Below are 12,520 nucleotides of genomic sequence, written 5' to 3' on the forward strand. Positions count from 1 at the left end.
TTGCATTGGGTTTATTTTGCCACATTCAAATGCTGAAATTTTATAGTAAAAAGAGAGTCCATAATGATCATATTGTATAATTCTTACATTTTTCTATTGAAAAAAAAACAATGCCTTAAAGACTGTTGTTGATCTTTTTCCTGATAAATAAAATTTGTGCGTCTATTTCTGGGCTAAAAAGCTCATCTGTAGCAAATCAAATAGTTATTCCTATACCCTATAATCTGTAGAGATCCTAATATGTCAACTTATGAAAAAAATATTTTACAGGATAAGGGGACTGTGCAGAAGTGACTAAATTTAGGATCTTGAGAGGGGAAGATCATCTTGTATCATCCAGATGAATGTAGCATGATCTCAATTGCCCTTATAGGAGGGAAGCAGAAGAATCAGAGTTAGAGAACAATTTAAGAATGGAAGCAGGGGTCGGAAAGGAATGAGGCTCCAGGACTGTTTTGAAGATGGAGGAAGGGGCATAAACCAAGGACTGAGGAGATCTCTTTGTAGGCTGAAAAAGGCACAGAAAGGGATTCCTCCCCTTAAGCCTGCAGAAGGAATGCAGGCCTACTATCACCTCGCTTTCAGCCCAATGAAAAAATTCCAACCATTTCTCTTACACACAGTACTGAAAGCCAAACCAGAGTATTAAACCAAGAAAAAGAAATAAAATACACACAAATCAGAAAGAAGTAAAATAGTGCATTTGCAGATGATGTAATTTTATTTAGAGAGCCTAAAAATTCCACCAAAAAATGTTAGAACTAGTAAATTAATTCCATAAGATCAAAGGATACTAAATTACCTGCAAAAATCAGTTGTGTTTCTGTGGACGAATAAAGAGCTACCAAAAGACAGGCAGACAAAAGAGAAGAGGAGGGAAGAGGGAGAAGGGGAGGGAGAGGGAGATAGAGTGGGAGAGAAAGAAAGGATGAAAGAAAGAAAGAAAAAAGGAAGGAAGGAAGGAAGGAGGAAAGAAAGAAAAGTAAATCAGGAAAACAATCTCATTTATAATAGCATCAAAAAATAAAATAGATAAAATTCTTAGGAATTAAGTGTAAACAAAGAAGTGAAATTTTAGATGTGTACTTAAACCCATAAAACATAAACAAAATATCTGTGTACTTAAAACTGTAAAACTGAAAGACACAAATAAACGGAAAGATAGTGCATGTTCATGGTTGGAAAAATCAATATTGCTGAAATGCACATACTACTGAAAATGAGCTGCAGAGTCAATGCAATTTCTATCAGAATTCCAATAAATGTTAAAATTCATATAGAATCCCTACACACAATAGCCAAAGAAAATTTGAGCAAGAGGAACAAAGCTAGAGGCATCACACTCTATTTTTCAAAAGATATAGAACGAAGGCCAGAAATAAATCCACATGTACTTGACAAAGATATCAAGACCACACAATGGGGAAAGTATAATCTCTTTTTTAATGTTTATTTTTTATTTGTACACAACACATTTATTTTGTTTATTTACTTTTATGTGGTGCTGAGGATCGAACCCAGGGCCTCTAACATGCTAGGCTATCGCTCTACCACTGAGCCACAACTCCAGCCCCAGGATAATCTCTTAATAAATGCATTGGGAAACCAGATATGAATATGCAGAATAATTAAATTGAACACATAATATATCTGACATAATCCAACTACTCAAAATGAATTTTAGAAAAGACCTTAAAGTACTAGAAAAAAAATAGGAGGAAATCTTCTTTTTTATTGTATATATTTCAGGTGTAAACCATGATGTTTTGACATACATATTCATAGTGAAATGGTAACTGTAAGGAAATTAATGTGTATATCACTTCACAAAGTTACTCCTTTTTGTGGCACAGAGCACCTAAAATTTACTCTTTTGGCCCAAATCCTAAATACAAGACCATGGTAATTATAGTCTCCATGTTACACATCAGATCTTTAGGCTGGTTCAAATAACATATCTGCAAATTTGTACCCTTTGACCTACATGTCCCCGTTCCTGCTCCTCCTCTCCTGTCTTTCATTACCACCATTAAATTCTCTATCTCTGTGCTTTCAACATTTTTTAAAGATGCCATATGTAAGTGAAATAATGCAGTATTTTCCTTTCTGTGTTTGGTTTATTTCACTCAATCTAGGCAATGACTTTTTTTTTTCCAAAATGATTCCCAAATTGCAGGCAACAAAGCAAAACATAGCAAATAGGGTTACATCAAAAGAAAAAGCCTCTGAAAAGCAAAGAAAAACAACCAATTGAATATACAAGCTATTGAATGGGAGAAAGTACTTGTAAATGATTCATCTGATAAGAGGTTCGTGTCCAAAATATAGGAGAAACTGAACAAAAAAGAAAACAACCCCGGGGCTGAGGCTGTAGCTCAGTGATAAAGTGTTTTCCTCACATGAGTGAGGTACTGGGTTCAATGCTCAGCATCACATAAAAATAAATAAAGATACTGTGTGTTCATATACAACTAAATAAATGTTAAAAAAAAAAGAGAAAACAACCTAATTTAAGAATGGGAAAGATCTAAGTAGATATTGTTCAAAAGAAGATGTATGAAATGTACATGAAAAGGTATGGGAAAAAATCTTCAACATAATTAATCATTGGACAAATGCAAAATCAAAACAAGTATCTCACAACTCTTAGAATGACTATCATTGAAAAGACAAAAAAATAACACACTTTGGCATGGAAGTGAAGAACATAGAGTCTTTATATTATTAGTGAGAAAGTGAATTGGTACAACCATTAGGGAAAACAGCATGGAGGTTGCTAAAAAAGTTGGAGGCAGAACTACCCTATGATTCAGCAATCCCACTACTGGGTGTTTATCAAAAGGAAATCACTTATATAATTTTTCTCCTACTCCTCCTTTCCTCTTATATGTAATTGTGTATAACCCTGAGGCTCACCTTCCAATTCCATGCAATTTCCCTTCTCTCTCCCTTTCCCTCCCGCCTATCATCAAGGGGAGGGGAGGGGAGGGAAGGGGAGGGGGGGATAGTGGAGAATGGGATAGACAGCAGAATACATCAGTCACTAGAAAGGCAATTTGTAAATCAATGGAAATGTAACTGATGCGACACAGCAATCTGTATACGGGGTAAAAATGGGAGTTCATAACCCACTTGAATCAATCTGTGAAATATGGTATATTAAGAACTATGTAATGTTTTGAACAACCAACAATAAAATTAAAAAAATGAAAAAAAAAAAAAAGGAAATCAGATGAGTGTCTCAAGGAAATATCCGCACTTCTGTGTTCATTGCAACGTTACTCCCAATAGCCAAGATATTGAATTAAGGTAAGTGTCCATTGATGTGTGAATAGAAAAAGAATATATTAATAATAATAAGTACGTATTATATGTTATATACTATGTATATATTATATTGTGGAATATTATGAATATTCAATTATGTATAAAAATGAAATTTATATATATTCATATATTTATTTATATGTATATTTACATGTATGTCAAAAATCTTACCTTTATATATAATGGAATATTATTCAGGCTTAAAAAGAAGGAAATCCTGTCATTTGTGAAAACATGGCTAAATCTAGGTGACATTATCCTAAGTAAAATAAGCCAGGCACAGGAAGAAAAATACTGCATGATCTCATTTATATGTGGAATCTAAAAGAGTCAGCTGAATTCATAGAATCAGAGAGTATAATGGTGGTTGCCAGGGACTGGGGGATGGGGAAATGGGATACAAAGCTTTATTACACAGGATGAAGAAATTTTGAAGATCTGGTGTGTAGTATGTTGATTGTAGTTAGTGATACTGTATCTTATTCTTGAAATCTGCTAAGGTAGTACACCTTAATTTTTATCATCATAAGAAAAAAATTGGTAACTATGTAAAGTATTGATTATGTTAATTAATTTGACAGCACAGTCATTGCACAATGTATATGTTTATCAAAATATCACATTATGTTTCCTTTAAATACAAATAAAAATTTATTTGTCAATCATACCTCATTAAAGATAGGAAAAAGCAAAATAAATAAAAGCAAAAGGTAATTAAACAGAAAATATTTTTATTTCTATAAAATAGAAGGTATTTATGTTTGAAGAATAAAGCAGTGCCAGGTGTTGAAGATTATAGTTTTATTAGCATTTTTACATGTTATCTATGGGAGGAGGGCTGTGAAAGATTTCCAGATAGACACATAGTGTGATTTACAATTTAAAAGTTCGCCCTAAATATTATATGGCAGAGATAAAATGGGTGAAGCCAGACTGACTGAAGCACAAGCTCCGAAGATGGTGTTTTCTTATAGTGACTCTCAACAGCCCCGATGGTGGTCTGGACCAGTGTATTAGCAGAGCTTACGTATATCAATAGATGGTTTTGAGGTAGAACAGTGAAGGACAGAGAAGGGAGAGAGGCCTCTTGATATCTTCCTGGTTTCTTAGGAAGGCAACCGAGTAGAGCCATTTTTCAGAACAGGGAAGACTATAAAGAAGGAGCCAAGTTTAGAGGGGCTTTCTTTTTTTTTACATATAGCATGTTTCTTTCATAAACTGATATAAGATTCAATGAAAGACTTCAGCATTATTAATGTACATTTTATCAAAATTCCATTAAGTCACAATGTGAGATACAGTATTAAAATTTTATATAGCTAAAGGTTTTTTAACAATGAGCTATATGCACCCTAAGCAAGTATGTAGTTCCAATTATTCATTTACTGAACTTCATTCATTCATAATATAATAGTTGATTAAAAACCACACATCAGAGTGTCTGTTTTTGAAAAAAATTGTTTGGTGAATTACTAACAATGCAGCATGTAATTTTTATTTATTATTGGTTCATCATACCCACATCTTACCCACATAGTAAGATTGTTATAATACTCAATAAGTTGTAGCTAAAAACATGAAAAACCACATACCATATTGTACAGATTATATAAATGCTCTTATTATTTCTTCATCTTTTTCACAAATATTTATCAGGAATTTACTATATGCTAATTAGAATTAAGTTCATCCTAATTATTTCAGATATTTTTTTAAAAAACTGCAAGACCTCATTTGAAAAGGGCTTTCTAAGAACAACTAAATAAATGACTTGCTTGAACTATTTTCCTTTCCAAAATTATGATTTCCATAATTCTAGATCTATATGAAGTAAACATATAATGTGCAAAACATTTTTGTAATGCAGATTTAAGGGCTTCCTCTTTTCTGCTATTGAATGATTTTCTTCATTAATGCAATTTAACAAGATAAGGCTGTTTCTTTATTCATCCAGCTTTTTCTCATTAATTTTTAAATAATTTTAAAAATAGGAAACTATTTTAAATGCAGGAAAAGGACAACAAGAGAGAAAACAGCCTATGAATGAGAAAGAAAGATAAGATATATTTGGCAAATTTTATTTGATGAGCTTCAATACTAGTGAATCTTACCTCCGTCTCTGCTGTAGTTATTTTCAGTTACAGTATCTGTAGCCTATCACAATAAAATTATTAATCATTTATAAGTGGCATCAGACTACTTGGAAATAAAAACATATTCCAATCTTTTTAACACTGAACTATCTTCTTGTGAAAGATATTGAGCTTATCTGCGGATTCTTTTTACTCCGCAAATGATCAAACTATACTTTTCCCAATAATTTTTTATTGCATCGGTTGTAGAACCAAATGGTAGTTTATTTCCTTCTCAAAAATGACTGTAACATTTAAAAGTAAATCATGATTGCAATTTCTTTTCCTTCTCTATCAAAATGAATTAGCACAACAAAATCATTTATAGGGCATATATTTTCCATGGTGTTGCACAATATTCTTTTATTTGTAAATGACAAAAATATAAAGCTAAACATAAAAACAAATTCAAACTTATTTAAACCCAGTTCATGAATAATATATTGGGAATATTTTACAGAACTTTAGGGCAGGAAATAGAAGTGGTCCTCAAAAGATTTTGGAGCTATAGAGTGAAAAAATCATCGTAATTGAGTTACCCCTCTGTTCGTTTGTCTCTATTTCTATTTCTCTCCCTACAGTTCCCCTCTCTCCTTCTATTTCTGTGTACTAGCGTGATTTACTTTTATTCTCATGTGTATTTTCACCTCAAACTTCTCTTGGGGCACACAGCTTTGTCTTTTTCTCTCCACTGATCTGCTTTCACTGTTTGACTACACCCATAGTCAAAAAAGGCTTAGCTTCTACTTCTGCCTGTACTTGTGTTCAACTCAAACCGCACAAGCAACCCTACCATTTTTATTTTGTTTTGTTTTGTTTTTTGGCAAGAGAACCTGTTTTCCCAGTAGGGTCAGTAACTACCATAAACTTGCATGGTTAAGAGAAAGAGCAAGAAATCTCTCATTTAATAAAACAGACATGGAATTTATGTTATGTAAATGTGTGTTTTCAGTAAATATGCTCCAGATTATGAAGCACAGCATAATAGAGTAATACTGAGAAATGACATACCTTCATAATAAGATATAAGAAGAGGTATAATTATGTAGGTTTTAGCTCCTTGTTTTAATAACAGTAAACTATCATATTTGTTCATAACAGCCACTCCCAATCAGACACTATTATAAGCCCCCTTTTACCCCTGCATACACACACTTTTGATTTCTAAACTCTATGGGGTAAATATTATTATCATTCTCCTGATACAGAAAAATGAGAATAAGAAGGGGTGAGTATGCTGATCAAGGTTACACAGCCAGGAAAGAGGAAGCAGATCTAGGATTAGCACCCAGGTGTTGGTTTTGTGGGCTTAATCCTTGGGCCTATCTGTCTCCTGAATGTGGTGTTTTGATCATAAAGGCCCATCATCATTTGAAAAAAATGAAACTGACAAGAGTAATTTCCTTTTCCAGAAAATCATCACTTGAAGTTTCTCCTGCAAGGTTTTTCTTTGTAAGTTATATTTTCATGTAAGTTATATTGTGCTTATTAATTCTTGGTTTCATTTCTTCCCTCAGAATTCATATTGTTTCTCACTGATATTTACTGAATTTTACAAACACCCACAGTATCTGTAATGAGGGTACCATGCCTATGTTGTTTTTCTTCTTTTCAAAAATTAAAAAAAAAAGATTAAGAAAAGGAATTCTGCACCATTTTTTGGTTAACCTACCAGACACATGGTAAAACACCAACTTTATTACTTTTTAAATTTTTTATATAGTCCTGTGACTATTTTTTTTGTCAGTACATTCTTGCAGAGCCAAATGAGTTTAGATAAATCCACTACTGAGGGTTGAAAAAAAATTTAACTTGTTTTTAGATTTTGTCTAAACTCATATAGACTGGTAGTCATAAATCAAAAACTGAAGGGAAAAATAACCCTATGATACTTTAAACTGTATGTTTAATGGAAGTCAGATAAGTGACTATAACCTATCCAAATTTATTGCATTCAATAACCTATCCAAATTTATTGCATTTCTACAGAAACTGTTAGATAACTAATTCAGATAAGGCCTGTTATGATTTTATCCTGATTATAACTATTATTTTTTCCTGATGATTTCATAAATGGATTAAGAAATTGAGGTTTATTTTTGTTGTAGTTTCATCAGAACTTTATAATCTGAAACAAAAAATACACTAAGAAACCTCTGAATTTTTATCCTGGCCCCATTAAATTGTTCATCAATAATTAAGCTTTAAGAGGAAAATCACCTGACCCCTCCCACCAAAATATTATATTTAATTTTTATCCCAGAAGATTGAGTACCCATTGGCATAAATAAAAGGGGCTAATAAACACAAGTTTGTGCATCACAAAGAATTTATTTTTCCAATGGTTTAATACTTTCACTTTTTGAGACAGGTTTTAAACTTTTAAATGGTTAAGACCCCTTTTCAAATTTTAAAAAGAAATATAAACAATTTAAAAAGCAACTTTTTTATGCATTTAGGCAACTCCTGTCTTCCCCTCCAGGCCCAGTCCAATCTCAATGCTCCAACTTGAGAATTGTGATCTGAAGCTTGGTGGCCACCAGGACCCTCTAGACTTCCCTCTGCTGACCATTGTCATTTTCCTCCTCAGGAGAGGGCAAAGTGCAGGATGACAGATAAGGGGACTCAAGACTGAGCCTACCACAGAAATTCTAGGAGAGTGAGGGTTCATCCCTAGTCATGAAAAATATATAGGAACAACTGAAAAAAGGGGCCAGGTTTTTTTTTTTTTTTTTTTTTTTTGCAAGAGGCAGCCACACCCCTAAAGATAATTCAAAGAATTGAAAATCATATGCAGGGGGTCAGTGGCGATGCGCTGAACTATCCTGGGTTACAGGTTTACTACTGGATAACTGAGATGGCTCTGCATATACATGATAGACCTGGGTAATATCTGAGTTCAGACCCTTCCACTTCTGAAAACCTGTTACGGAGGCAGAGGAGAGGGATTCTATCATTGCAGAATTAATCTCTACTCCCTCCTACATTGCTCATCACTGAGACCTAAAATGTTGGAAGCATCTTTCGGGAAGCAAGGTCAATTATACGAGCGAATATAATTATTAATTGCCAATTATTATTAATTATTAATTAATTATTAATCTCCAATTATTAATCTTAATCGCCAATTACGCGATTAAGAAATTGTCTATAGACATAAGGCATTGGCTTACAAGGTTTCTTTTTACTGGAGTCCATCTGAACAGTTTCTAAGATTACTAAATTTTAAGCATTTGTCAGGACAACCTACATGCCAAGTTATGTCCCCAGCTCCTAGCTGACTATGCGAACGCCAGTGACATCCAAGGTGGTGGAGTCACAGCCAGGAGTTCTGGGCGCTTCGGTTCCCCTAGACAAGGTTGGGCGTGGTTTTCAGCTCGGAGGCTGCAAGGCTGGGAGGAGGAGTCTAGGAGCGGGAGTACACAAAGGCTCTCATCGCTATTCGGGTAAGGACTGGCGCGCCCCAGAGAAAGGACGCCCAGCTTTGGGGAAAACTGAGTGGTCAGGGACTGAACAAGCCTGAGAGTGAAAGGCTGAGACTCGAGGCGGCCCATCCTCCTGGCACCCGCCGCCCAGGCGTTGAGACACGGGTGGCTCTACCTGCAGCAGCTGGGATGCCCGGCGAAGCTTGGTCCCTGGCAGTGGCGCTGGTGCTTCTGGCCCGGGCGCAAGGTCAGCCAGGTAGGTCGCTGGCGGGTGGGAGCCCAGGGGCGCCGCCTGCGGGTGGGAGCTGGCTTCTAGGATAATGCGAGGGAAGTCTGGGGGCATCTTGGTGGATGTCTGAGGTCCTCTCCTCACTATCCCATCCTCCATTCTGTCCCACCTCTGTCTTTGAGGCGGCCGCTTTACAGCATGGTACCTTTCGGTTTTAGTTTGCGCCCAGGCCAGTGTTGCCTCCTCTTTTTCTTTTGGACTCTCAGTTCTGTTTTTTGTTTCTTCTTTTCCTGATGTTACTCTGTTTAAATTCCTTTTAACTTGATGTAAGAATCTTTCGCTGACTGTCTTGTATCCTGCAGGCAAGTGGATCGAATTATCACAAGAATTAAATTCCAAACCACACGATTTCCACCCCACACCACCTGTCCTCACCCCCGGAATAATTAATTGGTGAATATTGTATTTCTATAGTAAATCTCTAAGCTAAGTTTTGTGTATGGTATTTTTCATGTTATCTGTCAGAATCAGGCTTCCTACTGTAAAAGAGATCTTTATAGAAAGAGTATCCCTGCTCACTTATTTAACCTAGGACTAAGAAAACAGCTTAAAATACCTCGAAGTTAAACTGATATAAAACAAAGCCACGTTCATTTGCTCTTCCTGCTTGTTTTTAATGTTCCAAAGTACAAATAGGAACATTAAATGAAAGATGACTTGCTCTTATATTATAAGTTCTCTCATGTTTTTCAGAAGTAAAGCTGATCTGTGCAAAACTCTCTGCAACTTGGGGAGGAGGTCATGTGTAATATTTACAACCCTTTACCGTGTCATTTTCTTCTTATCTTGCTGATCTTAATCAGTTTTACTAATATAAGTTTGCTCTGTAAAAGGGAGGGGCAAGCATTCTCCCATGTAAAAATTTTAAAAGAATATTAAAACCCAATTTATTCATTATTTTCTGAAGTGATAAAGCTTAAAATTGGCCTGTGCCTTCGTTGGTTTACTTACAGATTTTCTGTCTTCATGAAGAACTATTCTTAAATTAACACATAATAATTTTACATATATAGATGGTACTATGTGACAATTTACTACATGCATAAAATATTAAATGATCAAATTAGAGTAATATTTCCATCTCCTTAAATATTTATCATTTCTTAGTGTTGGAAACATTTGAATTTCTAGTTCTTTATAAAATTTGACAAATTACAGTGAACTATAGTCACCCTACTGTGCTGTAGAACATTAGGACTTACTTCTTTTGTGAAACTGTACTTTGGTACCTACCCAAGCAACCACTATCCCTCCTCCCCCCTGCCTTTCCTAATTTCTAGTAACCATTATTATAAATAATATTTTAAGCACATTTACACTAATAACATATTAAATATGCATTTATTACAGTTATATAAAATATTTCTCAACAGCATGACCAATATTAATCAAAGAAGATGCTTTCATGCTTTACTACTCAATCACATAACCCCTATTGATTCTGTATAGTAGCTTTGTAATCTCTTTGCAGAAGATAAATATTATCTTTTCCAGGTCATATCAAGATCGTATCATGATAAAGTTAATAATTTATTTTTAGTAGTCTAGAAATAAAAGAGGTGAATAAAAAATATTTATTGAGTTTTTTTTCAAGCAGCTTTTACTAAGCTATAAATCATATATAACTTGCTCACTTAAAGTGTTCAGTTCTATGGTTTTAGTATGTTCACAGATGTGCAACAATTACTACAGGCAATTTTAGAACAATTTTATAAATTAAGAAATAAATAAATACTGGACTGTTAGCTGTCAAATCCCTGTATCTTCCATCAGTCTACCTAACCTCCCCTGTCATAAGTAATTGTTATTGGGATATCTCAATTTATTTGCCTCCTGTTTTTATTTTGTATAAATGGAATCACACAATTAGCTGTATTTTATGTCTGGCTTCTTTGACATGGCTTAACATTTTCAAAATACATTCATATTGTAGTGTGTGTCAATACATTTCTTTTTAAGATGGAAATATATAACATTGTGAAGATGCATCACATTTAAAAATTTTTTTATTTTTATTTGTTCTTTTTAAATGTATCATGCATACATAGGATTATATATGTATAATGTTATACACACATAGTAATTTGTATGTGTGATACATATATTATGTATAACAATATGCATAATTATGTATATTATGTACAATATTATGTATAAAACATAATATAGTATGTATAACAGTGTATATACATAGTAATATGTATGTAATTGGTGTATTTTGACATATTATACCTACATGGAGTATAACATTCTTGTGCTTTTGTGATGTGGAACTTCACTGATTGTGTATTCATATATGAACATAGGAAAGTTATGTATGATTCATTCTACTGTCTTTCGTATTCCTATCTCCCACTTCCCTTCATTCCCCTTTGTCTAATCCAATGAAATTCTATTCTTCCCTCCTCCAGTTATTGTGTGTTAGCATCCACATATCGGAGAGAACATTTGGCTTTTGATTTTTTAGGATTGGCTTATTTCCCTTTAGCATGATAGTCTCTAGTTCCATCCATTTACCTGCAAAAGTCATACAGTTATTCTTTGTATGGCTGGGTAATATTCCATTGTGTGTGTGTGTGTGTGTGTGTGTATATACACACACACACACACCACATTTTCTTTATCCATTCAGAAAATGGCACCAAGATTTGTTCCATAGCTTAGCTATTGTGACTTAAGCTGTTATAAACATTGATGTGGCTGCATCACCATAGAATGCTAATTTTAAGTCCTTTGGGTATATACCAAGGTTTGGGATCACTGAGTCAAATGATGGTTCCATTCTAAGTTTTCTGAGGAATCTCCATACTGCTTTCCAGAGTGGTTGTCCCAAGTTGCAGTCCCACCAGCAATGTATCAACGTACCTTTTCCCCCACATCCTTGCCTACATTTATTGTTACTTGTATTCTTGATGATTGTCATTCTGAATGGAGAAAGATGGAATCACAGTGTAGTTTTAATTTCCATTTCTCTAATTGGTACAAATGTTGAACATTTTTTCCTATTTTTTTGTATTATTTATATTTCTTCTTCTGTGAAGTGCTTGTTCAGTTTCTTTCCCCATTTATTGATTGGGTTATTTGTGGGTTTTCTTTGGTGTTAAGTTTTTGAGTTCTTTATATATTCTGGTATATATGCTATATTTGAGGTGCAGGTGGCAAAGATTTCCTCCCATTCTGTAGGCTTTCCCTTTACATTATTGATTGTTTCCTTTGCTGTAAAGAAGCTTTTTAGTTTGAAATCATCCCATGTATTGAGTCTTGATTTTACTTCTTGTGCTTTAGGAGTCTTGTTGAGGGAGATGATTCCTAAGCTGACACAATGGATTTGGGCCTACATTTTCTTC

The 12,520-nt window shown here is 34.2% G+C and overlaps 1 protein-coding gene and 1 long non-coding RNA gene across 2 annotated transcripts in view; one reads left to right on the forward strand and one right to left on the reverse strand.

The window, feature by feature from the left end:
* Positions 1 to 12,520, reverse strand: part of LOC308643623 — a 738,763-nt gene that overhangs the window by 415,285 nt on the left and 310,958 nt on the right. The window lies entirely within an intron of this gene.
* The window catches only part of VWDE (von Willebrand factor D and EGF domains), a 66,548-nt gene continuing 62,951 nt past the window's right edge, over positions 8,924 to 12,520 (forward strand). Inside the window, exon 1 of the mRNA XM_081285119.1 lies at positions 8,924 to 9,140. Coding sequence (XP_081141245.1) covers positions 9,074 to 9,140 — 67 coding nt within the window. The 5' untranslated portion in view covers positions 8,924 to 9,073. The remainder of the gene's footprint in view (positions 9,141 to 12,520) is intronic.

This window comes from Spermophilus citellus (assembly GCF_964194105.1).
Source record: "Spermophilus citellus genome assembly, chromosome: 3".
Lineage (NCBI taxonomy): Eukaryota > Metazoa > Chordata > Mammalia > Rodentia > Sciuridae > Spermophilus > Spermophilus citellus.